Source organism: Phasianus colchicus, chromosome 8 (assembly GCF_987193195.1).
Source record: "Phasianus colchicus chromosome 8, bPhaCol1.hap1.1, whole genome shotgun sequence".
Taxonomy (NCBI): domain Eukaryota; kingdom Metazoa; phylum Chordata; class Aves; order Galliformes; family Phasianidae; genus Phasianus; species Phasianus colchicus.
In genome coordinates, this window is record NC_143443.1 from 23,576,604 (window position 1) to 23,603,358 (window position 26,755).

General features: G+C 41.2%; 1 protein-coding gene across 3 annotated transcripts; it reads right to left on the bottom strand.

Annotated features, from left to right (window-relative positions):
- Positions 1 to 743: 743 nt before the first annotated feature.
- SLF2 (SMC5/6 complex localization factor 2) lies at positions 744 to 26,755 on the bottom strand. Of its 3 annotated transcripts, XM_031597591.2 has the most exons (20): positions 26,488 to 26,755; positions 23,517 to 23,560; positions 22,338 to 23,044; positions 21,318 to 21,372; positions 18,791 to 19,893; positions 16,186 to 16,268; positions 15,497 to 15,610; positions 15,062 to 15,229; positions 12,757 to 12,856; positions 11,403 to 11,478; positions 9,961 to 10,102; positions 9,559 to 9,667; positions 9,046 to 9,222; positions 8,403 to 8,500; positions 7,652 to 7,739; positions 7,042 to 7,173; positions 6,501 to 6,578; positions 3,918 to 4,004; positions 2,516 to 2,584; positions 744 to 1,707 (listed from the first exon to the last, which is right to left on the bottom strand). In XM_031597591.2, the coding sequence occupies exons 1-20, from the start codon at positions 26,592 to 26,594 to the stop codon at positions 1,672 to 1,674; spliced, it is 3,573 nt and encodes a 1,190-aa protein (XP_031453451.2). In that variant the 5' UTR covers positions 26,595 to 26,755; the 3' UTR covers positions 744 to 1,671. The 3 variants fall into 3 exon arrangements, 2 of the variants coding, with proteins under 2 accessions (XP_031453451.2, XP_090001537.1); XM_090145411.1 differs by lacking the exon at positions 23,517 to 23,560 and having other exon boundaries at positions 26,488 to 26,754; XR_004167514.2 differs by lacking the exons at positions 744 to 1,707; positions 2,516 to 2,584 and adding an exon at positions 4,612 to 4,702.

Below are 26,755 nucleotides of genomic sequence, written 5' to 3' on the forward strand. Positions count from 1 at the left end.
CTGTATACCAACACATCATTCCTATTTTCAGCCTAAGAGAGTCCTGTTGTCAAACAGATTCCCTTTGAGGTAGATGCAACCAATTCTGAAACCACACGCTGGGATTAAAAAAGGGATTTCTTGCTGCCCTCAGAAATGATGAAGGTAACACTCGTTAGGACAAAGAAGTTAAGAATCCTGTGAAGGGTACAGAGACACTGCAAACTTTGCCTAAGCAACCCACATTTGAAAGGAAAGACAAAACACTGAATGGGATTCCCCAACAAAATACCCTCCCTGGAGGCTGTGTCCCAGCTCCTTTACACACAACATGCAGACTTAAGGTTAAAATTAAAGTTAAATCTTATTTTACATTCCTGTCAAGTTGTAGGAAGTTTACTGTACAAGAGAAGATAGGTCAATCTACAAAAATTAAAAGGAAACAATACTATAAAATACAAATGTAGTAGTATTTAAAAAAATCTGGATTTTCCATTTGGCATTCTATCCAACACTTAACTTTCTGTTCACACATACACACACACCACAGACAGAACACAGCGTACATTTAAATTATGGCATTCACACAAATGCACACACAGAGGGATCACATATTTCTCTGATTACTGCAAACACAGCTCATGGAGCTTTGAGCTCACACTGTGTGTGCAGCAAGACTTTGCACAGAGGAGCTCAGTACTCATACAGCTTTCAGTTACTTTCATGCACCGGCCACCTCTCCTCAAATCTTCACTGACTTGATATTTTAGGAACAGCATTCTCTCCATTTAGAGAAAGTGCTTAAAGGTATTTTTCTTTAAAGGGTAGTACAAGATCACTCGTGTAATGAGAGCTCATTTACAATAGGATCTTATAAAATCACTTCCTGTGCAGTCACATTCACTGCATAAATAACATCTGAAGATGGGGAAGTTAAAATGAATGCACCACAGTAACAGCAAATGCTATTTTGTTATTTGTAATAAGTTCTGCTTTGTTGTTTGTTAGAAGACAACAACAGAGCAAAGCAGCATCCACTTACACTGGATGGGCACAGCCTCTCTTCAGCTGCCTCCACCCTCAAGTGAACAAAGCACCCCATCACTTGTGCACACATCACTGTCATATTTTATTATTTAGAGACACTGGATGGTCATACCAATTAATCTTGCTTTGCAGATCAAGATGTGTAGGCAGCTCTGCTATTCAGATCAGTAGTGAAGCACTTCCTCACCTGCTTACAACAGAGAAGGTCTAATACTGTTTCTAGACTCATATTTCACATCACAGGGCAGTTCTTTCCCAGCTATCCCAAAGCAATACTTATAGGTGTGTGCTGGCAAGAAAACCAACACACAGTTTCCAAAGACATGTCACGATTAACAATGGAAATAAGAAAACTTCCTTCAACTTTCAACATGATAAAATTCAATCCAGACAGAGCTATAGAAATAGCTGCTGCTTCAGTTCACCCACTTTCAGAAGTACCACATTCATAGTAAAAGCAATGGCAATCAAATTGGATTGCTGTGTTTTTCATATTTGCTTGAACCAAGCTCAGGTTCTAATTCAGGTGACCAGTAATTCTTGCATTCTGATCCAGTTGAAGCTCCATTCCTCCATTCCTTCTACACATTCCTTAGTTTCAGGTTGGGTTTTTTTTGTTGTTATTTCCCTGATCTAGGCAAGATCTCATGAATCTGGCTCCCAGAAGTCATGTAGCTTTCCCTGAAGAATAGAAACAAAATAGAAAACTCAAACCAACAAACATTGAAGTGAGGAGGAGAGCAGGCAACTGCTTAGCATAAGATCACCACATCAGCTTGGATGTCCCTACAGTGTTATTTGGAAACACCATCCCCATATGTGAATCAAACCCAAATGTCACATGGAAGCTGATGTCTTTACCAGCTTCCATCATCTGCTAAGTAACTTCTACAACCACAGCTGCCACCTAATTCACTTCCCTTCCTGGAGCAGGAAACCTTAGCTACTACAAGTGATGTCTTTTTCTGAATACTGCTTTGACTGATCAAATATGCTTTAGAGACAAACATTTAATTACAAAGTTTTTAATTGAAATCAGTACTAAGCATACACATGTTTTTTAAACTTCCTGTTAGAAATTCACTAGATTACAAAGTATTAAAGAGTTTTCCTAATCATTGCACAGAATTAGACAGATTGGAGGGGCTGTGTTCATCAAGAGCTGTTGAACAGATGTGCTTAGAGCACTGGACTGGAGTAGCCTCCAAGTCAAACTGCCAGACAACAGCAGGAAGTGCCTCACTGCATTCCTGCCCCACTCAAAAGTCCCTTCTGAAGCATCTGCTAATGACTGTAATCAGAGACAGGCCCTGCAACTTGACTCAGTGTTAGCCCTTCAGGGTGTTACATAAGCCATTTATGAGAACAGCACTTTGGAGGATAAAGGTGGTATCTCTGTTATACCGAAGCGAACACAGACAGAATTTTAACTAAAGAATATGAACGAGTCTGCAATATGAAAATAAACAGGAATGTTTCATTACATTACCTGAGTAAGCCGACTGTTTTGTATCAGATCTTGCCATCTGCCATATATCCTAGCAACTAAGTCTTTTACCTGCAAATTCAGAGTGATTAGTTTAGCCATTTCTGTTAAAAAAAGTCAAAAATTACAATCACCACCACCCAAATAAAAAACCAAACACTCGAGGCTTTCTGGGAGGAAACAGTTTGACAACAGGCAGAGAGAATCAGTACCTCAACTCCAACGAGATCCCAACTCAGGTATCTACACAAACATGTGATTTCCCATGTTAAGTGCCTGGAATTCACCACACAAGCCTCTGGCCTCCAAAAACTCTCACAGCTACTGTTCAGTTCAGTTAGGATTGTGACATGGGTCTTGTTGTTTCTAACTAGAAAAGGTGCCTGACAATGCAATCACAGAAGCCAAGGATGCAGCACCATGATTCCAAAATGAATTCCTTATACAAGAACCTGGTGTGTTGTTGTTTGTTTTTTTTTCCTCCTCAGAGCCAACCACAAGCAGGTGTGAAATACAAGAGCTGAGATTTGCTCTGTGTTCAATGTAAAACCCAGCACAGTTGTGTCCTCTGGTAGCTGCTGCAGTACTACAGTGAAAAAATAGAAGTAACAATAGGGAAAAACAGAGCAAGGTTGTCCTCTCCCAGTGCAAGGAAAACAGAAACAGAATAGACAGGGAACTGAGATTCAAAAATTCAAGGCAAGATTCATTAACTCACTGAAAGGATCCATGCCCTAACCCATTTGGCTAAATTAAAAAACCCACAGCCTTTTTGAGAGTTATGAACACAATTGCAAACATCTGACATAAAGCTGAAGAAGGCAATGCTTTTCAAAGCTGAGATTCAGCTTGCTATGAGAGCATGCAGAGCATGAAAGTCAGAGTTAGGACTACCATTAGCAAGCTACATGCCACAAAGCAAATGAAAGACAATTAACCAAGCTTGATGCTACACCACATACAGATTTGGCATAAATACACAACATTTTAACAACTAGCTTAACTATGTCATTACTTTGAAAATAAAGGACACACAAAACAGTCTGACTAGTTTCTTCTGCCCTCTGCATCCAGCTTTACACATTGCCTCCATTCCTGAAAGTACAAGACTGATTCCTGTCGGTTATCAGAGATTGCCATGGGAGAGAAAAGGAGCAACTCTGTTGGTCTGAAAGTTGAGATGCCTTCCTAAGAGAAAGACAAGCTCACATCTTCGTGTTGTTAGCATCCTGTTGTTAGCAAAGAGTATTTTCAGTGCATTAAAACAGATCTGCATTTATGTGTACAGACAGACAGCAAAACCAGGAAAAATAAATCCATGAGGAAGTCTTAAAACTTCCAGTGTTGAGATGAGGGAACAACACTAGAAAAGACCAAATGAAAGTAACAAGAAAAGGTGTCTTACCTTTGTTCGATAGAACAGCCTTGCATCTTCTCTAATATCACATTTTATGTGCTTATCCAACGTACTACAAAACTTCAGTAAGTGTTGCTAAACAAAGATAAAAAAAAGTATGGCTATTTAAATGACTGTGTTGAAACTAAAATATTTACTTCAAGTATTTATTTCAGTGTAAAAAAATACATACTTTAATCTGAAGTTTTCTCTAAACTAGGAAGTAAGGAAGGGGGAAGAATAAAAAACCAAGACTACAAGATCCTGTATCAGCTGTTGATATGCACCTAACTTAAAAGTTCTATGACCTTAAATAGGCAATTCTAAAGTCTCATTAGAATACAGCTACACATCACAAACGTTGGAGTTCCTACTAGCTAATTTGTAAGTCCCCTCTGTTCCCAAAGTAGCAAGAAAAATACAATTCAGGTCTTCCACTGATGGAAAAAGGTTCTGAAGTTACAAAAGCTAAAAATAACCTCTTCAGTAACCGTGATTCAGGTAATTTCCTTTTGCAGTCCATAGGAATTAGCTGAGTAGGTAAAACATGCACAGGGTTTATGCACTGATCTTGTTACTTCTCTCTTCACTTCTGATGGCTTTAATAACAGCTTTGCAACTCCACAATCCCCTAATAACAGCTCCAAGATCTGACGTTCTGTGAATTTCATGATAAAATTCCTGTTCTCAATCTCTCACTAACCTGCTGTAAAGAGGCTGCACTCTCTAAAAACACAATGAAATTCCACTTATAAACGTTTTCAGGTGCCTCAATGACAGTTCACCCCATCCAACTGAAAGATAAGTAGAACTGAAATAAGAAAACCAATTTCATACAATGTCCAGCCTGCATAATATCCAGCTTCTGTCCAATTCCACCCCACATCTCACATTCAAGAACATACTATTCTTTCATCAAGAAATTCAGAAATACAGGTGGTTTGTTTATATGGCTGCAGGGTTTTTGTTTTTTTTTTGTTGTTTCTTAATTGAATTTAAAATCCCCATCATAAATTTTCAGGAAGGCAGTTATGAAGAACAAATTTCAGAAGGTCATTGCAATATAAGTATTTTCTATAGCAAAGATGGTTTGACTTCATATTACAGCATACAATCATCTTTTCGCAATCAAGTAGGAAACTGAAGCCCTAAGCCCTTCAGGGGGAGACAGGATGGGAAAATGACAAGGGTGTGATGCTTTCTGAGTAAAAGCAGCTGCCTGAGGATGGATAAAGACTCCACTGAGAACTTACGAGTTGGAATTAAAGAGAGGACAGGTAAAGGTGACATTACAGCAGTACCTGCTGCAGGCCACCTGACTGGGAAGAACAAGCAGATGAGGCCCTCTACAGACAGAAGAGCAGCTTCACATTCACAGGCTTTGATCTTAAAAGGGGACTCTAACCAGCTAGCTTGTTATCAGAAAGACAGAGCAGCAAGACATCAGCCAGCAGGATGAGAGAGGTGATCCTTTCCTCCCTGCTTCTGCAGTGTGGTGCCCAGTCAGAGACTGACACTGCAGAGAGTACAACAAAAGGCCACCAAAGCGATTTAAGGGTCTACAACACCTCTCCTTTGAGAAAAGGCTGAAGGAGTTGGGACTGTTCAGCCTAATGAGAAGGTTCAGGGAGATCTTATCAATATCTAAAAATATCTGATGGGAGGCTGCAAAGAGGATTGAGCCAGTGGGGTTGTTTTAAAATAGAGTTCCCATGACAGGAGGCAATGAGGCACAAACTGAAACACAGGAGGTTTCATTTGAATAAGAGAAAACACTTCACTGTGAAGGTGGCTGAGTACTCAAACTGGTTGCAGGAAAGGTTAGGCAGCTTCACCCTTTGGAGATATTCAAAAGTTGTCTGGCCATGGTTTCAGGCAACCTGTTCCAGGCAGCACTGCTTGAACAGAGTGGTTGGATCAGATGACTTCCAGAGGTCACTAAACTATTCTACAACTCTGTAAAATGTAAGCAAGCATAATGCTTTACCAGCATCTTCAAGAGATCATATGACATTTCTCAAGAGCCAGGAGTGGTTCAATGGGACAGAAGACTTACACAAACACCGTGAAGCAAGCAACTCACAGCAAATGCTTGCAGAAATCTGAATTGAGACTACCAGAAGGCCAAACAGAAGGTCTTGGTTAACAGATATTCACACTTTGCAACACAAGAGAAACATTGCTACAGAGAGCAGAAGAGATACAATCCTAGCCTTCACTTGCCACATGACTGCACCCTAACACAGCTGTTATATATTTCAGCATATTTTACTGGGTATTTTCAAAGCGTTTTTCTTCTAGATTGAAAAATTTCAGCTTCACAATAAAGTTTGCACAGGTTCACTGAAGTTCTGAGAATCTGTATTAATCTCCATTTACTCTGTGAAAGATAACACATCTGCTGATCTACAGTCTTATATTTTTACATAATTCCACTTGGACAAATGCAGAAGTTTTTCTTTGCATTTACTGCAGAGAAAAGCCCTTCTGCATTTGCTTTGCCTCTGAGCAAAAGTTTCTCTCACAACAGACCAAAAGTGCACAATAATTAATATTTCAAAATCTAAAGACCTGGTCACTGAAGTTACTTACCCTTTGATCAGAGTTTACAGTGTCAAAGAAACTAGCTTCACTGACTAGATGGAGGAGGATGTAGATTAGGTAATACACCTGTAGAGAAATGAAGAGAGCTGTAGTAGCCAAAACTGTCTTAACATATAGCATACTTGCTGCTTTAATAATTTATGTGTTATGACTTCAGTGGCACCCTCCAACAGACAAATAAGAGGACAGACTTTTTTTTTTCCTAAATAATTGGAAATAATACATTCATATATCATAACATTTAAAAACAGTATTATGCTGTTTTAAGTTACCTAGCTAGCCCACAAAGCGTTCTGGGCTTTCAGTTGCAGAAAATTAAATTCATATTTGGCATTATTTTCCCCACCACCTACATCCAGATCAAAATACTTGCTAATATGTTTCATAGTAGACTCAAATAACCAAACCAATTCTGAATTTTCAGCTGAATAGAAGTTTTTCTAAATTGGTTTACAATAAAAGATTTGTTTTCAAAATTGCAGAAAGTGTAAAAAACACAAATGCAAAAAAAGTCTTGTTGGCTACATACCTCCTGTTCCAGCTCTGTATTGATGTGTTCTTTAACGTGTTCTTCACTGACATTCTGCTGCTCATCTTTTCTCATCTTCTCTAACAGATTAGAAGGCTTCATGTACACCAGATACTGATGCAGAAGAGACATCTATAGATACAAGTGCATTTACAATGTTTTATTGGCAATGGAGAATGTGAAACAGAGCACCACTATCATATTATCTAAGACAAGAAGATCTATAGCAGGGACTTTAATAAACATTTAAGCTTTTAAGCTTTGGCAATACTTGATTATTCATAAACTGAAGTGTTTATACGTTGCCTCACCAGCAGATCAATCCTATGAAAACAAAGCGACTCCACACACATATGTAAGAGGAGAACTGAAGTCTGCTCTTCTTTCAGCGTTCAAAATGAACGTTTAGGCACATAAGTAATATTGCACTTGAAATGCAGAATATACTGGTTATACATGTGCAAACACTTCCATTGGTAAACTAAACAAAAATCAGTGATTGGCCATTCTTAAACAGGAAAATAGGCTTATGGTACTAAAACTACATTCAAGCAAAAACAACAATATAGATGTTTTCTACACTTGGAAATTACACACAGATGTGCAGTACCTGCTTGTCACAGTCACCAGGTATTCTCATGTGCTTTTTGTTAAGAAGCTTTGCAATTATCACAAGGCTAAGGCGGCGTCTTACTTCCCTGAAAAACAAGTACAGGATTTTTAAAAATTCCTTTCCCAGGTAACATCTCACATTCACACTGTTGCTAAAAAGTGTAGCAAAGCTACATTATAGAATGTTACTAACCTAAAAAGGAGGCCATTATGACATAAATACTCTTGCCTTAATGCAGCTTTTCATGTGCATAATACTGCTACATACTTGCCTCCAAGTCTGAAAGCAAGGGGCAAAGTTACTGTCATCTCTCAGATACACTGTAATATTTATTTCAAGCATACAGAACTCATAACAAATTGACACAAAAATCAGATAAATCATCCGAAGAACATTTAACTTTTGGTCATTCAGACAAAAACGGTGATAGATGTTTGAATCTGAAGCTGTCAATTGTTTTTCTACTATAAACCACCAGTCTGCAGTCCATGAAATGGAAAACCACCCTTTTTCACAGAAGAGGAGATGAAGAAACAGTATTCAAACAAAAACTGCACATACAACAACTGAAACATACAAGAAAACCCAAATACTTGGTTCAGTGTTCTTTTTGCTTGTTTGGTGTTTTGGCTTTTTGCTTGTTTTGAAGTATGAAGAAAAACAACCCCAAACCACCACCTCTGTAACAGCTACTGCATTTGTCAGGCTTTGGGTTTACACAATAAATCAGCTGTTGTAGTGCCATTACCGTCCACGTGTTATCCAGCTGGGCACCAGCTGAACCAGCCACAGCAGATTATGGTGCTGACTGGAGAGTTCGCTCACCCCCAGGCAGAGCTCAGGCATCTTTAAAAGAACAAAACAACAAAAAAATCCCCAGATTACTGAGTGCTGGATACAGCAGGTGTTTGTTTTACTTGCAAAGAAATACACATCTGCTCCCAAGCAAAATACACAGCATAGATGTTAACAAGAATTGGGCTAGCAAGAGATGATGCACATGAAGATACTTCCACTCCCTGCTAAATAGCATTTTGCAGTAGGCTAGCTGTGATCAGGTTGCTTTTGTTCCCTGCAATCACTGGCTTCATTCTTTCAAACAGCTACCTTTAATCAGTATTCACCCAAGTCACTGCAAGCTCAGTACAACAGCCCCCGTGCAGAAGAGGACAGGCAGACCATGTTATTGGGCAAACACCCTCCCAATATTATGCCCAATCACCTCCCAAATCCCACAGAGCTAAAAAGCCCTCAATTTGTTCACGTTGCATTTTCAAGCAGTACTTTTCTACTGTGCCAAGGAACAAAAAAAAAAAAAATTGAAACAAGCTTCTTAAAAATTCAATTGCACTCCCATAAACTTAATACTAGAAAATGAATTCCAAAGTTACCTTTGTATCCCAGTCTTTAATACTTATCAGAAGCTTTGTGAGAAGGCACTGGAAATCTATTAAAGAAACTTGCTTTAGCTGTTTCTCCAAGCTTATTTTAAAAAGCAACAGAAGCAGCAGCAATATTTCTTGATCCGTATATCCATCCTGAATTACTGTTGTGCAGAAGTCTAAAAACTTAAAAGACAAAAACAACATTAAAATCTGAAATTAGATTCTATTAAAGTGTAATGAGAACTTAAGTTGTGCACCCTCACCTTACAATTTGCTTCAAGCAACAACTTGTCACTGTAACACTTATGTATCCATATCTTCTTACCTCCTAGTAATTTGTCCGCATTCTATTTTCCCCCCCACAAGCAGCTCCTGAAGGATCATCTGCTGAACATGAAGCTAGATGCTATGCTAGGGAACTACCTACTCAAAGGACCATGCCCAAAGCTAAATTAAGGTATCAGGGTTTTTGCTTGCAAGAATAAAAAACCCTGTGTGTACTAAGCAGGGTTTTCTCACCTTGATCACATTCATTAGATTGCTTTCAGGTAGACTGGAGAAGGCTGGACTGGCAGAGTTGGCAAATCCTCCCGGCTGCTCTTTGCTCACTGTTCCTTGCATCTGACTTCTAATAAGAGAGACAATAATTGAAGCAATCAGCATTTTAAATGATCACAAAGCCTTATCTGCATTAAATTGAAGGAAAAAACCCTCCATGTTTTAAACACCTTGAAATGACAACCATCCTCAGCTACAGTGCACACACACCTTAAACTTGTAACTCATTATTTACAGTTAGGCTACAACTCTTGCAAACCCCCCTTAGGAAATTGTAGGCAACAAATAACACTGATTCTAAGCAGAAGACATCTAAGGGTCATCAGGGACCTAAGCAACAGATATCAAAGTGAAAACACTTACAAAATATCACGCTCATTAAAGTTGGGCTGAAGATGTTGCAATGGAAAGAGAGACGTAAACATAATACCCATATTGACAAAAACAGTTGTCACATCAGCTAGTGAAGGGATCCACAGTTTACACTGTTCATCACTGATGGAGGCTACAAGTAAGAGATATGGGACATATTAGTTTTAATTATTTGCATTAATTCCTTTCCCAAAGTTTAATCTATTCTACTAGCTCTGATCTCAGAGAACTGCTGCTACTTGCAGAACCACAGCAGGGCTACAGTAGTCCAATGCAGTATTTTACACTAAATAAATTCTACACCTTTGTAGAATCATTAAGTCTGAAAAGACCAATAAGATCATGAAGTTCAAGCATCAAACACCTGTGATGGCTCTGACCACGTCACTCAGTGTGACATCCAGCTATTACTTCAAGAAAAATATCCATAAATACAAACAAATAACACTTGAGACATTGTAGTTTTAGATCTTAATGTTCTACTCAGTTAAAAAAAATGCATCTTTAATTAAGCAACAGAACAGAATGTCTCAGAACACTCTGGACACTCTACAGTAGGCAACGTTGTAGTTTAACAAACTTCTCAGGAGCAATTGTTGGTGACTTGATCCTGCTTCAAGGGAGATAGAGAGATCTGCTGAGACCTCTCTGAGTTCTTTGGACATTCACTGATCTGCTTCAGTGACTCCTTCCAAAACAACCTGAGCACCAACAAAGCAACAAACGAAGGAGGCTACAATCCCTCTCATACCAAACAAGTCCTGTTTCCAATGACATTTAGAATACATAGAACAATTTCAATAGATCTGACCAAGTGCTTCAAGAGTGAACTTGATTACTATAATGATGTTAACTGGCAAACCTAACCAAAGCAGTGACTGTGATGGATCTAAATGAAGACATGGGGAGCATACAAAGCATCTGATACTCAAGAAGTTTTTAGAGTACAGATGAAGGAAGGCAGAACACACAAACAAGCAACCCTTCAAGGTGTTTCTCTGCATGTATACAGTTGTACATGTACACAGTTTTTTCTTTCATCATTAATTTGGAAAGTGAACTATGCAATGTTGGGTACTACTAGGCGAGAACCATCTTGTAATCCCCTAAACTACAAAAGCTTTTAATGTAGAAGACAGAAAGGACTTTTGATCAAACTGGGCTCCTCCTCAGGTCAATTCCATTTGTGAAAGAACAGAAGCAAGTGTAAAAGGTTCTGTATCACATGCACAGCTAGGCAAATATACACCAGGATGACATCTTGGGGTAAAGCTTGCACACCCTTACTGAGGACCAATTCAAGACATAAGCAACAGAAGTTTCTGACTCACGTCAGAAACACAGCACAGAACCAGTGCTTTTTCTCCCCTCTATTTAGCAGAAGGGAGATGATTTTGTTCAGTTGGTAAGTTCTCCATCTCTCAAATACTCACCATTGTTTAGTGTTATTTCTATCAACCTGTCTAAAATCTGGGTGGAAACACAATAGCTAGGATGAACAGACATCATCTGTGGAGGAAAGAAAGAGAGCTATGTGTCAAATACTGAGCTGCACGACATCAGTTTTCTTTAGTAAAAGAAAAACAACAGAACAGCAAATAAATAACAAGCCCTCTTCAGCAACACAAACAGAGAATGGAATATTTTGGATTATGGATCATTTCAAGCAGTGCACATGTTCTGTGAATACGTTAAAAGCAGTTATTTGCAGTATCAGAATGCTACAACCCCAAGCTGAAGCCATCTATTCATAAGAAGGTATTGAGGAGTAAGAGAATGGAGGTATCATATCTCCTTTTGGAACTTATTTCTATCAGTGATCAAATTGAACTCTTTAAACAGAAGTGAGGGCAACTGAGAACTGACTACAGCCTTTACCAATCACAGGTAAATTGAGCATCTTTAATACTAAGCCAAAACAATGAATGCCTAACTACAAAAATACAACTGAGAAATACACATCAGGCTTCCTGGTGTGTTTCACCTCGTTTTGCCCTTCATGTGCTAGACAGTTTTGTGCTTGGTGAGCAAACAGAGCTGCCTCACACTCCTGCCTTACTTAAGAATGCCAGAGCTCATGTAAGCAGTGCAAGGCAATGTTCCCCCCACTGGGGAGAACAAGGTAAGAAGACAAAAATGTTCTCCTTTTGCTAGAAGCAGAAAGTTAGTCAACTGACCGGCTGCAATCCTAAGGCAGTCCAGTTTTATTTTTTCATTTTAGGAATAGTTAGTGGTAAGTAGTAATGGAATGAAGATAGGAAGGGGCATTTTTGAGAGTAACAGAATGATGTAAATTCCCAACACAGACATCTAGAAAGAAAACTGCCATGTTTCCTTTGATTTTTCTTTCTAGACTTTTTGAGCCATAATGCATGCCAACATTTTACAAATACAGAATGCAGTACTTAGATTTACAAGGTGATGTATGTACAAATTGCAGAGTGCACTTTTTTTTTTAAGGGCAGAAGGAAACAAATTAATGTTTGCTTCTGATTTGCCCCACACTTAACATCCTGAAATACCTCCTCATCCAGCACGGGTTGTGCCATTTTCAGATGAAATACCATGTACAAAGACAGGCAAGTTTAGGAGGTTTTGCAGTCACTCAGGAAATGAAGAAAAAAAGCTATTCCCATGTTTTCATTTCTAATGACAAAATATTTCAGACCACAGGAAAAAAAAAAAATCAGAACAACAGATTCACTGGTACCAATTATGTGTACTACCACCAGCCTTCGGGAAGAACAGTCTACCCAGACACAGTGTAACTGCAGGAACAGTCCTTACCTGAAAAAGCCACTTTAGGATTGGAATGGGACACACACTACAACTGTAACAACTCAGAAAACCATGAACAGCCAAAAAAAGCTGCTGTGTTACATCAGAACTGTAAGGCAAAGTGGGGAAGAGAACAATCCGTTAGTGACTGAAGCAGCAATCTCACAAAACTACTGAGAACTTCCCCACCCCTCAGATCACCAACAGTAGATGAAGATACAAAGGGTCAAAATGTATTATTCTATGCTTTTACCCACTATGAGATGCTATAGCAATTGAACTTTATTTTTGTCAAAATTTTGAAGCACTAAGTAGAGAACAGCCATCTTTATCTCCAAAATGCCATATCACACAATTCGGAAATTTTTTATTATTAGAGAATAATAGCAAACAAACACTGATTTATACCATTGCACTGTGAATCATGATCTACACAGACAGGCTGCTGGATTCAGTCAGGGCAGCAAGCTTATCCTTTTTTTCCTTCACTGTTCAATGATATTTACAAATTCTTTTACAGGTAAAGAAAAAAAATGTTTGAAGTTGGAATAACCTCAACTTTTTTTTTTTTTTTTTTAAAGAATCTTCATTTTCAATAATCTGGACGTAAAAATTAAGTATTAAAATCAAATGGTATCGTCTTGCCATGTAAGTTTTGCTGAAGTACACAAATAACTGTTGGGAGAACAGAAAATCTGTAAGATTTAGTAGTAAACTATTTTAATCTTCCTTAGAAAGTAATGTATGCCCTAAGCAGCTGAACTAATGGTACACAATTAACAATAGCCAATTTCCCACATACACCTCTTTAGTCTCCCATATTCTCAGTAACTACTGGGACAGGTAGGTCTCCTGAGAAACCCAAGTCCTGACTTCTCCATAAACCATCTACCTGACTGATGAGGTGGCTAGGAAGACATCCTTTTGTCAATTGAAGAGCCAATATGTGCCAGCTGGGTGACTTCAAAATACCTAAGCAATTCAATCATCATTGCAAAGGATGATTCATTTAATTCTCATTCCTCTAGTTACTGATTTACAAGATAGATCTTGAAGCTTGTAACCCTGTGATCTTAAATCATTAACAGATAGGCCTCAATCCAGAAGAAGGTAACACAAACACAACCTCCTCAAGAGGCAAACAGACTCTCCCCTCCTCACACCCACAACAGCACACAGACACACATATATATGTATGCATAGACCAAATCCTCTAGCACATTATCAATGCTCTCAGTTTGACAGAGGTAGTTGGGAGTAAATCACCAACTGAAATCAATTTTTCAGGATTTGCACTTGAGGTATTACAGAAGAATTTGTCCACCTACCTGCAGCCTGACAGCCTCAAGAACACCCCTCTTAGCAGTGTGGTAACTGCTGTACATGTATATTATTTACACTTTGAGCTCAGTGACTGAATTTAACTGATGCCATAAACTGACTTCCTGTGGTCTTAATTACGAGGAATCTTAGGTCCCAGGCCCATTCAGCACATGACATTCTTAAGCAGACATAATGCAACATTGCTTGGTCACAGATCACTTCATCACTGAGGTTCTCTTTCTGCCTTGGGACAGTTAAGCTTTTGTAGCCCAGCACAGTAGAATCACAGAATCACTCAGGTTGGAAAATACCTTAAAGATCATTGAGTCCAACCGTGACCTCTAACCATATTACCCTAACTAACAATCCTCCACTAAATCATGTCCCTGAGCACCACATCCAAACGATTTTTAAACACATCCAAGGATGATGGGTGACTCAACCACCTCCCTGGGCAGCCTATTCCAGTGCTTAACAGCCCTTTCTGCAAAGAAGCATTTCCTGATATCCAAACTTAAACTTACCCTGGTGCAGCTTAAGGCCATTTCCCCTCGCCCTGGCACCAATGAGAAGAGACCAACCCCACTCCCTCTGTAAGCACCTTTCAGATACTGGAAGAAAGCAATAAGGTCTCCCCTCAACCTCCTCTTCCCCAGACTGAACATCCCCAGTTCCTTCAGTCTCTCCTCATAGAGCACATTTTCCAAGCCCTTCACCAGCCTTGATGCCCTTCAGTATAAGTACTGAAGAGGCCATAACGTTCCCTCACACCTCATTTAAGATGTTTTCACAAGAATCACTGAAGAGGAAAGAAGGAAGGGTCAAGCAGCTGTTCACTGTTCTAGATAGTTAAGCTAGAAAGGACAATTTCAGAAAAAGAGTCAGTCTTGCCTACAGTTCATTTGTATGCCAAGATACTATTTTAACTTAAGAACTGCTAACACTTGTGAAAATCCTACAAGTAAACACAACAGAGCAAAGAGGTTCTTACCTAAGAAGTAGTTTTTCTATAGGATTTTGAGGGATGAAATGGAAATTCCTCAAGTCAAGGTCATGTTGATTGAAGATTTTCCCAGAGATTGATAAATCAAATACATCTTCTCCAGGATGGTAGTCAGGTATAGCATGAGCTACTACTGAAAATCTCTTTATAAATGCCCTGTAAAATCCAAAATTGCTTTTATGAATTTGAACAAGAGGCTATTTGCTGTCTGAGATGGTCATTTTCAGATGATGAACACATCAGCCCTATGTGAAAGTTGAGTTAGGTTAATACACAGTGACATCTAAGAAAATCCACCCAGCCTTGAAAGATGATAAAAATGGCTCATGATAGACATTAACAACAGCTGATAGAACGAGAGATTTGAGAAAAAGACTAAGAAAAAAAAGAACTAGATTTAATTGGATTTGGAATAGGAAGAACCTGTGCTCTTCTGAGAGGTCTCCATTCTCCACAGCATTTTCATTTTCTCCATCTGAAGAATCAATTTCCTTTCTTTGCATGTCTTCTCGTAACCGCTTTTCTAGTTCACCCAACCTGAAATAACAGTAACAGCAAAACATATCACCACTTAGCATCACTTACTAGACTCACATTTTTTAAGAAAAAGCATTTATTAGTACATACACCTGCTCACCACCAGTGACTGCCATCAGTACATACACCACATTACACGTTTCCCCTGAAAGAGCACTCATTAGTTCTATCCACTGAACTGTGTACCTGCTTGCAAATTGACAGTCTACACAACTTTGGAAAACAAAACTGAGCTGCAAATGGCTTTCAAGAAACTTGTGTAGTTAGCCCACATAAACAGTTTTTATTTCATGCCCGACCAGCAGCCACTAGTGGCTAGGTCACCTACAGCAAAGGCAGCTCTCGTGAGAGACAGACACATCACATATCACTCATTACTGCTTGCAGAGAGCCTGTCATTTAGCTTCTCAAGTAAAGCCATGCTGGTAGGTCCTATCAGACCTATGGCAGTAGTGTCAGGAGGCAAAGCTTAACTTGCTGTCATTCAAATCCCATCATGTTCGGGTAGACAAGGTAAGTCTAAGCATCTACAACTCCATACTAAACTTTTCAAAGCAGCTTTAAAAACAGCAAACCTTTTAGATTGTTCCTTCTCCTTCAAGAGATGTTCTAAGCTGTTCACATATGACACCTGGGTACCAACAGGAGGCTTAGAAAGCTGCAAAGGAAATAGTAAGACATTTTAAAAATACTGCAAACTACTCACTGTTTCACTATTAGTCGCTGTAATGCTATAATGGGATGATAACAGCAGGGTGGCAAAGTCTTCAGCTGCAGCAAATGAGAACGAGCCCAAATGCAGCAGCCACAGATACAGAAATGAAGGAAAAGAACTGCTTATCCTCAGAAGGCCTCAGGTAGGCAGGGATCTCCAGCAAGAGATGCCCTCAGTTCCACTGCCAACCCTTAAATGAGGGCTGGGAAGGGATGGATCCTGGCTCCACACATTCCAGTCACTCAGCTCCACTGCCTGCACCTGAGCTCCCCTGGGCTGGCCCTGCCTTCCCACCAGGTGCTCAATCACTGCTTCAGGCTGTGATTCAGCATTTCTGCTATAGTTACTATTATCCTCTTCCAGTTTTAAATATACTTGACCTGAAGGTAAAATTTCAAAGGAAACCCTGAAAAGCCAAACAATTACTAGTTGGGCTTTTCAGTTTCTTGACAACTTTCCGTAGTGGTCAAATCTCTCAGTGATTAATTCAGAAATGACTGTGCTTCACAATGAATCTGAAAATCAAAGCAAGCCTCTGTTTCTCTCCCTTAAGCCAACCTGCAGCTAAGTCTTCATGAACAGCATTCACATCAGAAGCCTTTTACTGCACAGCTTCATTGCAATCCATAGAGACTCCAGGAATCCCCCACTCCTGTGCACAACTCCTGAAAATGATTCAGTGCATCTGTGTTACTTTCATCGTTTTCTGAAGTGCAAAACATCACTCTCTGTTAAATCATCTCCTAAGTCATTAGACAAGAGAAAGCTTCAGGTGAGAATCCTAACACAGAAACTAATTAGGAAACTAATGAACAACCCACAAAAAAACCCACAAAACACCACCACCTCTACAAGGAACATCTTGATTGCTAGCAAGATTTGTTTTTCCTGTAGTCAGCATTCTGTTCAGCTAGCTGCAGACAAAACACATCTCAAATCTATTATGGTCACAACTCAGTGCTTTGGATAGGTAGTGCCCTTCCTAAGTAGGAAAGCCCTTACTAGTGATAAAAGCTTCTTCCTCCAAACTCACTCGCTGAAGGGAAATTCTGGGACAGTTCTTAATTGTTTTGTGTGTGCAGGTCATTAATGACACAGAAGGAGGTTACACCAAACGATGCAGTCACACACGTGTTCCACAAACACTTGATCTGGGCTGTATCTGTTTATCATTCCTGACCATTAATTACACAGCCATGTCGATTAAGATTGTGGAATATGTATGTAACCATCAAAGTCCATTCTACAATTTGCTTGCTCCATTAATCGTAAGGACAGATAAAACAATTATGGCTGCCTAACACTTGCTTATGGAAAAACATTTTAAAAGAAACTCAGCAAAATAAACCATTTCAGAGATTTATAGATGGGAGATAAGTAGGACAAGAGTACAAGTTTTTTTCCTGTGGTATAAAACCATGGTGGGTTCCCCCAGTCAGCAGCTAGACAACAGAACCTGCTCACTCCTCCCTCACCATGCAGCAGGGCAGGGTGAGCAAAAGCAAGCACGTTCTTGGAGTTAGATAACAGTTAAATAAGCAAAGGGAAAACAAACCAACAAGTGATGCACCTGGCATTCACTCACCACCAGCTCCCAGAAGCAAACCACCACCTACCTTGTCTCCAAGCAGAGCCTTAAGGGCTGCCTGCCAGAAGCTCTGCAGCACCTTTCATTTCATTGCAGTGCACGACAACATGCCAGGATATCCATGGCCAGCTGCAGCCAGCTGCCCTGCCTGTCCCTCACTATGGCTTCTCTCCCCCTTCTGGCCTACTCACTTCAGGGCCACAGCATGGAGAACAGAAAGAAGCCTTCACACTGTGCCAGTACTGCTCAGCAACAGCTGAAAAACTGATGGCTTACCAACAGTGTTCTAGTCACAAACATGAAGCACATAACACTGAAACACAGGCTGCTGTGCAGAAAGTTAACTCCAGCCTTGCCAGACACACTTGAATACAGCCATTCAAACCTGCATTGGCTGCGTCAGGAATGCTACACCCAGTACTGGTGCAAGACTTTGCTAATTAAACCATTACTTTACAGTAGAGTTGCAAAGCCACAATTTATTTGACACACTGCCATTGAATAGAATAACTTTTAAAAGACAAACCAATTCATTGCCATAATACCCCGTAAATCATCTGTTAGATACTTCTTCATTCATTCCTTGTGAGCAGAATTCATTCCACTTTTTGAAATCCTAACATACTTCAATTCCCATGAAATTCAACCTCAAGGAAAATACCAGGCAGACCAAGTACTGGACACCGATTTTTGAACCATCTTAAGGGTGAGAAGCACCCCTACACTGAGTGCACAGCACAGGACCCTCAAATAAGCCAAGTCACCAGCTTTGCAGGAAAATAACTGAATTTACACACATTAAGAATAAAGGAAGACAGTCACTGAAAAAGACACTGTAAAAAAGCTGACAATGCTTTTTTTTTTTTAATCCACTTACATGATGTGTCAGAGCCGTGGTGCCCTTGAAGAGATCATCAAAACTGTCTCCTTCTAGAGCTTCTGTCTGAGGCCTGCTACTTGAAGACAGGATTTCTTGCAATGGTATGAATGTTTCATCGTCATCATCATCATCATCATCATCTAGAATGCACTTTAAAATCTCATCTTCACTATCAAAACTGCTTTTTGATTTGCCATTCATACTGCACATCTCTGTACGGATGCTTCCAACTTTTAACTCTTCTGAGAGTTCTGAAGATACGTGGCTGTTGTCCTCACACCCTTGTTTAAAAGGCAATGAACACTGAACCCTTTTATCACTCTCTTCCAAGACTGTAAGCTTTTCAGAACCTTCCACTGGACAAAAATCTGAAACATCTTCTAAAGCCTTTTCTTCTGTTCTTGAAAAAGTGTTGCTGGGTGAAATGCTATCAGCTCTATTGAGCATACATCTTTTTGGTATTACCTGAGAGAAGACAGCATTCCGGAGGTTAGATTTCACATCTTTTGTGAGTACAGTATTTGCTTGTTCTACATGGTGTGGAGAAGGCAATTCGGCACTTTCCTCCTGAGAAGGCAGGGACATGTCCAAGTAAAAGTGTGAGTTGGCCACCTGCAATTGATTCTCTTTGGTGTCTACAACAGAAACCTGGCTATTTTCATTCTGATGCTGTGCAGAACATGACGACAAACCCCCAGAAGAACAATTGTTTTTCTCATTTTCATGGCTTGAGTCAAGGTATTCCTCTGAGTGAGGAGAACCATGCCTAGGTAGAGCAGAAGCCTCCATGAGCTGCAGTGCATCCATGCACGGAGACTTCAGCACATTTTTAACCAAAGCAGACTTCCTATTTTTCCCAGTCGCAGAGGACCTTCTCAAAGCAGGGTCATTGGAACTTGCTTCTTCACACTGATTCGAGCTGTCTGCAGACACACTCATTACAGTGCGTTTTCTCTTCCCAGAAGACATCTGAGATCTACAGTCGACTAATGGAACAGACTGGCTTTTCCACACACTGGCAGCTTTCTCAGGGGACATTCTCAATGAATTTGGAGATGATACGTCATGTTTAGAGTCCTGCTTTGGTTGGGATGGATCATCTGTGAAAAACATTTGAAAAGAAGAAATAAACCACTATTGCTGTTTAAGAAGTCAAAACTGTAACAGTCTACTCTTAAAAACAGAACAAAAAAAAACCACAAACCAAACAACGACTTACAACATGCATTTTTACATCAACTACAACTGAAGTTTTTTGACCAGGAACAACAGCACACTAATTCCCCTTGAACACAAAAGACCACACTTCAGATTTACCTGGCCACTCATCTTAACTAACCTGGAAGTGAAATACTTTGATTTTAGAAGCAGCTCAGCACCTACAGCAGAACACCACTTCTACACATCGCCATCAGTTCTCAGCCAGACCAGCTCCTTGCAGTGCTGGCCAGCTCCCAGTGCTAGCATAGGTGGAAGGGATTCATTGCAGCACAGAGTCCAATAGGTTTCCACAGACAAGGAACCATACCATGGCAATCCATGGTATTCATGGATTTTTTAGCTTATTTTAAGAACAATCATCCAGGACTGGGCCAGTAACAATGGCGTGGTTGCTTGGCAATTATTAAATCAAATGAGGTGGGCTATGCAAGTAGAGCAAGATCTGATCCTTTCTAAGAATAATTCTGCCGTTCTCAGTTAGCATTACATAGTATAAAAACATAGAATTTGGCATATCAAACTACAGGACTGTTACTGTATAAAAATAACGCTCTGAAGCAAAGTTACTTCACCAATCTTATACTTATTTTATCAGTCCACTTCAAGCTTGATTCACATGAACTTTACAAACCAACTTCTACCTACTGTAGAACAAAATAAGTTGGTTACAAGCAGCAAAAAGCAGCAAGGATACTGACTAAACCTTACCGTTCTGCTCAGTGGGTTTGTTCTGCTGCTTTTTGTTTTTGTTTGTTTAAGCCCAAAGACAAAATTCGTTAATCACCACAGCAAGCACAGATTTTCCAAATGAACCTCTGAACACTTTTATGGCCTTTAACACAAAAAGGTAAACATATAAACAATCCATTCTTCACTAAAATCCCAAATTACTTTTAAACTTCTTCAAGCTTGCCATATATTAGAAACAGCCTGGACTACAAAGCAGCAGTGATTTTTGGCAGGGACTTGGAGTAGATTTATTCATTACAGGAAACTCCTATCATTTCAAAAAACATACCTTGAATCTGCTTCCCCTGACAAGTTACAAACTATTTTTAATGGCTGTCACTATCATTGACATCCATAGAATTGTATGCAAATTGTCCTAATCACCTGAATCCCACTACCAAAATAACCCTCCTGCTGAGACAACTTTCACATTCATTTATCTTGTAGTCATCTATCATAATATCATAAGCTAGAGAATCTATTTTAACCACATACATACAATAGAAAAACAGAAGGACAGTAAGCGATGAACCTGATAGCTTAATTAATTCCATAAGAGCAGTACTGCATCTACCTGAGGCAGCCTCCCTCGAACCAGAATGTGGTATTTTTCTTGAATATCCATTTTCCTAAAAATAAAGGGGGAGAGGATAAAACATTAATTGCATATGTTTTAAGAACAGAGTGTTGATGTCCTGAGCTGAGCATTGGATCCAGAATATGTTCAGTCTCACACACTCCCAGAAATACAATAATGTACTTCAAGACAAACTTAAAATGCAGCAGCAATGGTCTCATTGAAAGGACTCCTCCTCCACACCCTATTTTCTTTTCTTTCAACTTTTCTTCAGATTGACCTGTTTCTAAATCAATGCACTTGCAGTAATAATTAAGGCCATTAGCCACCTGTCTCTCTGGGCCAGTTGGCCTTCCTCAACCATCCATGAGGAACTGCAGCTACAAAACTACAGTAAGCACAGACAATCAGATGCAGAATGAATGGTGCTAAGGAGAAAAAAGGAAAGACAAGCTTAATCTTCTTTGTGTTCATTCATACCTTGTGGAGGCACAAGGTATGCACTTCCTTGTAAGTAAACACGTACTCTTTAAAGGTATTTCCTGGTTGTTCAAAACAAGAATATAACTCAATTTGTAATGACATACCACATACTTGATATGATTACTCCCAACTCTATCCAACCATTGTGGCTTAAGTTCATAAATCTGAACTGACATTCACCACAGCTTCTAAAGAGCAGAAATCTGCCAGGCTGTTCCCTACATTACATGAGAAAACACAACACCATTTCCAGTAAGACATCTTGTCTACAAAATAACGACCATTTAAATTCCATTGCATTTGCATGCCTGCAGCTATATCAGCCTATTTATTCTCTAGCCAGAATTTCTCATTTACTGAGACACAATTATGAATCAGCTTACCCACTAGCACAACCCAACATTTACAGAGGAAGAAAGAAAAAACTCTGTTGCATGTGCAAAAGGCAGCACCAGAATTTCATCCTACATTAAAACAAGAGTCACATGCACAACGGTCACTGGTTTCAATCCTTAACAACCTTTCTAAACACACCTGATGTGATAAACTTGTTCTTGAAAATGGCTTTAAGTGATGTGCCTTAGGTTGCTTCGTTCTATGCGTCTTCTGCTTTCCTCCTCTGTGCAGAGTTCCCAGTGCTAACCTAAACTTGGAGTCAGGCGGAGTGCATGGCAACTTCAAGAGAAGCCCTGAGTTTTGACACAGAGGTGTGCTGTTTGCATTGCCATTATTCCTAGCGCCAGCCTTCCAAGAGTCAGCTTCTGCTAAAACCCATCTATCCGAGTCTGAACTGGTCTCTTCTATATCCATACAGTCAGTTTTCTGCTCCCAACTGTTTTCACAAGACAGCAACGTTCTTGTTACATCCAGATAATTTTCACTTCTTCCCTGCTCAGGCTTGACACCTTTATCTTTTTCAGCCAACATATTCCTGGGAGATGCAGCAGTAACAAAGAGTTTCCGAATCACAACCCTTGGCCATGCTGAACCCGGTGCCTTGCATACTGCATTGTCCTCTAATATGTTTACAGTGCCTTTTTTCTCAATTCCTCTCCGGAAGGCATCTAATATAGGACTTGTTTTTGGCGTTGTGTCTGGCATCTTTTTCCTTCTAACCTTCTTTGCAGGAGTTGTTTGCTTCTCAAAGCATCCAGCATGTAGAACAGACAGTCCAATTCCTGCATCTTTTACGTTTCCTGTGTCTGAGGAGCACAACACACTTCTGTCTTTATGGCCAAGCTCTGAAAGAGCAAAAGAGAAGATTTATCATTCACAACCACAATACTGGTGGGGGGGGGAGAGATGGGGAGGAAGAGTCTTTTTGGATATCCTTGCTTGGTATTTCACCTCCCACACAGCCCAAAGTGAATTTACTCAATCACTTAGTATTTGTTAGTACTACACAATCTGCTTCCTGTATCAAATCACAGCTGCATGATTTTTGACATGGCTGTCGTTACTATAACCACCTAGCTTAAGTGTGATAAAATGACTTTACTAATTACACTGCTACTTAAAGATGTTCATTTGGGCAGTAAGTTAATTATTCAGTTATGTTTTTAAGAAAACAAAATATATATATGCTCATTTAGACATATTTGGCAAACTGAAGTCATTGTGCCACTGCTCCAGTTTGGAAAGAGCCAGGACTTATGCAGACCTACATAATTATAACTTTTTTTGTTGTTGTTAGTGGAAGACATTTATATTTACCTTGTTTTAAAACTGGTTTGAAGAACTCTGTAATAGACTGGTTTCTGAAGAGAAAAGATAAATATTATCATCTGAAAGAACAATACCTACATGTCCACATAGCGAACAAAGCAAAAAGCTGACATTTATTTTTACAGGGGTTTTGTAGTTTTTTGTTTTGCTGTTAATGCCAGCAGCTCTTATTTCAACCTGGAGTTCAGCTTTCAGACAGATCAGAGAAAGCAAACCTTTACTCTTTGCTAATGAAGCCGACCTGTCAGCTTCCTCTCAAACACCACTTCTGCTATCAACCCTGTGAGTCTTACCCACCTTCCCAGCTTAAAGCCAAAGAGACCTCACCAGTACCCAATGCAATGGTGTTAACAACCTCTCCATTGCTGCTAGCAGCTCTGACCGAAAATGTTGAGGTTTGTTTTAAGGTCAGAATCACACAGACTGCTTGTTCTAAGAACAAATCAGCTGCTAATTCAACTCGCTATCTCCCCAAATGAGTTTTGCTGTTAGATTAATGAAGTGTGTTTGAGGAGAGGCCAGAGCCAGCAAGCAGGAAGGTGTATAGAACAGGGTCCGTCCTGGCTCCAGCCCAGCTGCACTCATTGTGCTGTGACAGCTTCTCAGTGGGAAGCATGGCTTCCAGCAGGAGCTGCAGGCATCTCTTGGCTTCCAACAGGGACAGCCACCCGCAGCCATCCTATTTTTACATACACACAGTAAGGTCAGTGAGCACTAGCACACAGTTCTTGAGTGCAGAGCAGTATTTCAGCATTCAGACCAAACCTCACTCAGACAATCTGGTTGCTGTTAGACATGGACACCCTCTCATGGGCAATTTCAGCTCAACAGAAGAATCAAAAGGCTGAAATTCCCATTTGCCTGTGGCTTTGCCTCCAGGCAGGGAGCACTCAATATTTGCCTGGGGCCACTCCTGCAGCTCAGAGGCCACGCAGTGCTCACAGCTTCAGCACTGCCCAGCTTCCCAGAATGGTCCTGAATCCTAACCAGGCAGCCATACTTGGTATCTGCAATACAAACCACTTGGGCAGCCCAAATCTCATCTCCAGTTACTGCACGGATTCCTTCTCTGCACTTGAAGATAAACCAAAGCCAAAGGCCTTTGCTCTCTTCCTCCTCTCCTCAGCCACATCCCTATCTCAGTGGCATCCTTTTGCTGCCCTTCAGTTGAACGCAAGTTGAATGCAACAACCACCATATTTGTACCATAATCATGCAGAGCCTTGTAAATCCACAGCGGAGAGACCAGAGGTGCTATCAAGAAAAAATGGATTGTTTGCTGGTTGGTTTTTCGTTTGTTTGTTTTGCTTGGGATAGAAGTTGGACCTGACTGCATTGTGATGTGATGTGTCTCAGACACAGAAACGTACCAGAAACTTCAAACAAATAAATGAGTTGTAAGAAGGAAGCAAGGAAGCTTATGGTACCGCAGAAGGAAAAACATGAAGAACATTATGCTTTCCATTCTGATCTTCGTGCATATGAAAATACACAACTTCCCAAGGGCACAGGGCTGTAATAGGCAGCTTTCCATTACTGCTTTAATAGACGGACAAAAACCAGCCCTAAGAGAAGGAACAACTGATGAATCAGCATTAATCACTATCTACCGCTTTTTTACCTAGCAACTTCCTCTTGAAAAACCTTGAAAAGTACCATCTTGACAAGAAAGAACTACACAGTAGTTTTAAAAAAACCTCACAACGTTCTTTTAGAGGATTGTCACGTAGCAGAATGTATTTTTCTTCTTGGATCAAAGTTGTTTTTAAATATTCGTGAGCAGCCAAACCAAACCATATGAGTACTTTCACTTTCACTGGCAGGCAACAACAGAAGAGGAACTGAACTTCTAGCTCCACCCTTTCTCCCAGCCTTCAGGGTTACCAAAACAGAGGATGTGTCAACAAACAAAACAAGGCTCTGCTAACAGTGTGAGACAATTGCCACTTGCCTCATACAGCTAGAAGCAAAACCTCCTTGATCTGGCAGCCTCTGAGAAGCTTTATCTTTAGCAGAATTAGGATTTTCAGTACACGAGCAGATTCATCAGTTCTGGAGACTTACTGTGCTATTAACAGATCTTCTATGAGAGTACAATTCACAACAGGCACAGACTGGGGGCCACTACCAGCAGCAACTGGAGGTTTCTCTCTATAGTCCAACTGCTGAAGCCTGCAGACAGGCTTGACAGCAAGCAGCGAGAGAGACAACGGGAATGCAGGCAGGTACAGGACTCACAGATTTTGAGTGACGATCTGAAAACACCAGCCAGCATCAGCTCCTCTTGTCACTGCCAGGCTGCCTGCCCACCGCGGGGCAGCTGAGGTGGAAGGGAGTGGCTGGGGCTCACCTGGGCCCAGCCCTTCTGTGCAACCGGAGCCAGCAGGCACACACAGCAGAGAAGAACCACAGAACCACACGTAGTCCCAAGTCCCAAGCTGGAAGGGCCACGCAAGGATCACAGGAGGCGATGGAGTGGAAGGGACCTCAGCGGTCACGCAGTTCCACCCAACAGGGGCTGCGCGCTCCCACCAGCCCAGCGCCACCCACCGCAGCGCCTCCAGCAACGGGGCACCCGCGGCTCCGGGCAGCAGTGCAGGTGCCTCTCAGCCCAACGACGACGGATTCGCTGCCGACATCCAGCCCACAGCTCCCTGTCAGCTCAGGGCCGTTGCCCTCCCGCCTGCCAGCTCCCCGAAGGCGCCGCAGTGCCGCCCCGAGGCGTCCCGCAGCCGTTTCCTCCGAGCCCAGCTCCCTCGCCCCGTCTGCACAGAGCTCCAGCCCTCCGCGCATCCCCGCGCCCTCCTCCGGACCCGCCCCAACAGCTCTGCGCCCTTCCCGTGCTGAGCGCCCCGGATGAGGACCGTCGAGGCCAACTGCCGGCTCCGCACAGGACCGACCCCGCCGCCGCCGCCGCCGCCCCCCGCCCCCGTGCGGGACCGCCGCCCCCCGCCCGTACCTGCAGTCCCGGGCCGCCCCCCTGCCCGCTGCCGGCCTAAAATGGCGCCCGGAGCGGGTAGCGGGCGGGCTCGGTGATGACGAGCCCACGCCGAGCGGACGGGTCATGGCGCGCGGCCGCCGGCCGATCCTGCGAGGAGGGGCGGAGATGCGGGACCACCGCCCGACCCCGGCACCATAGCACGGCCGCGCCCGAGACCCTCACCCGGGAGCCGCGGGCGTGAGGCGGCCGCGGTGTTAGGCTCGCTTGCCGATTGGCTGAGCGCCTG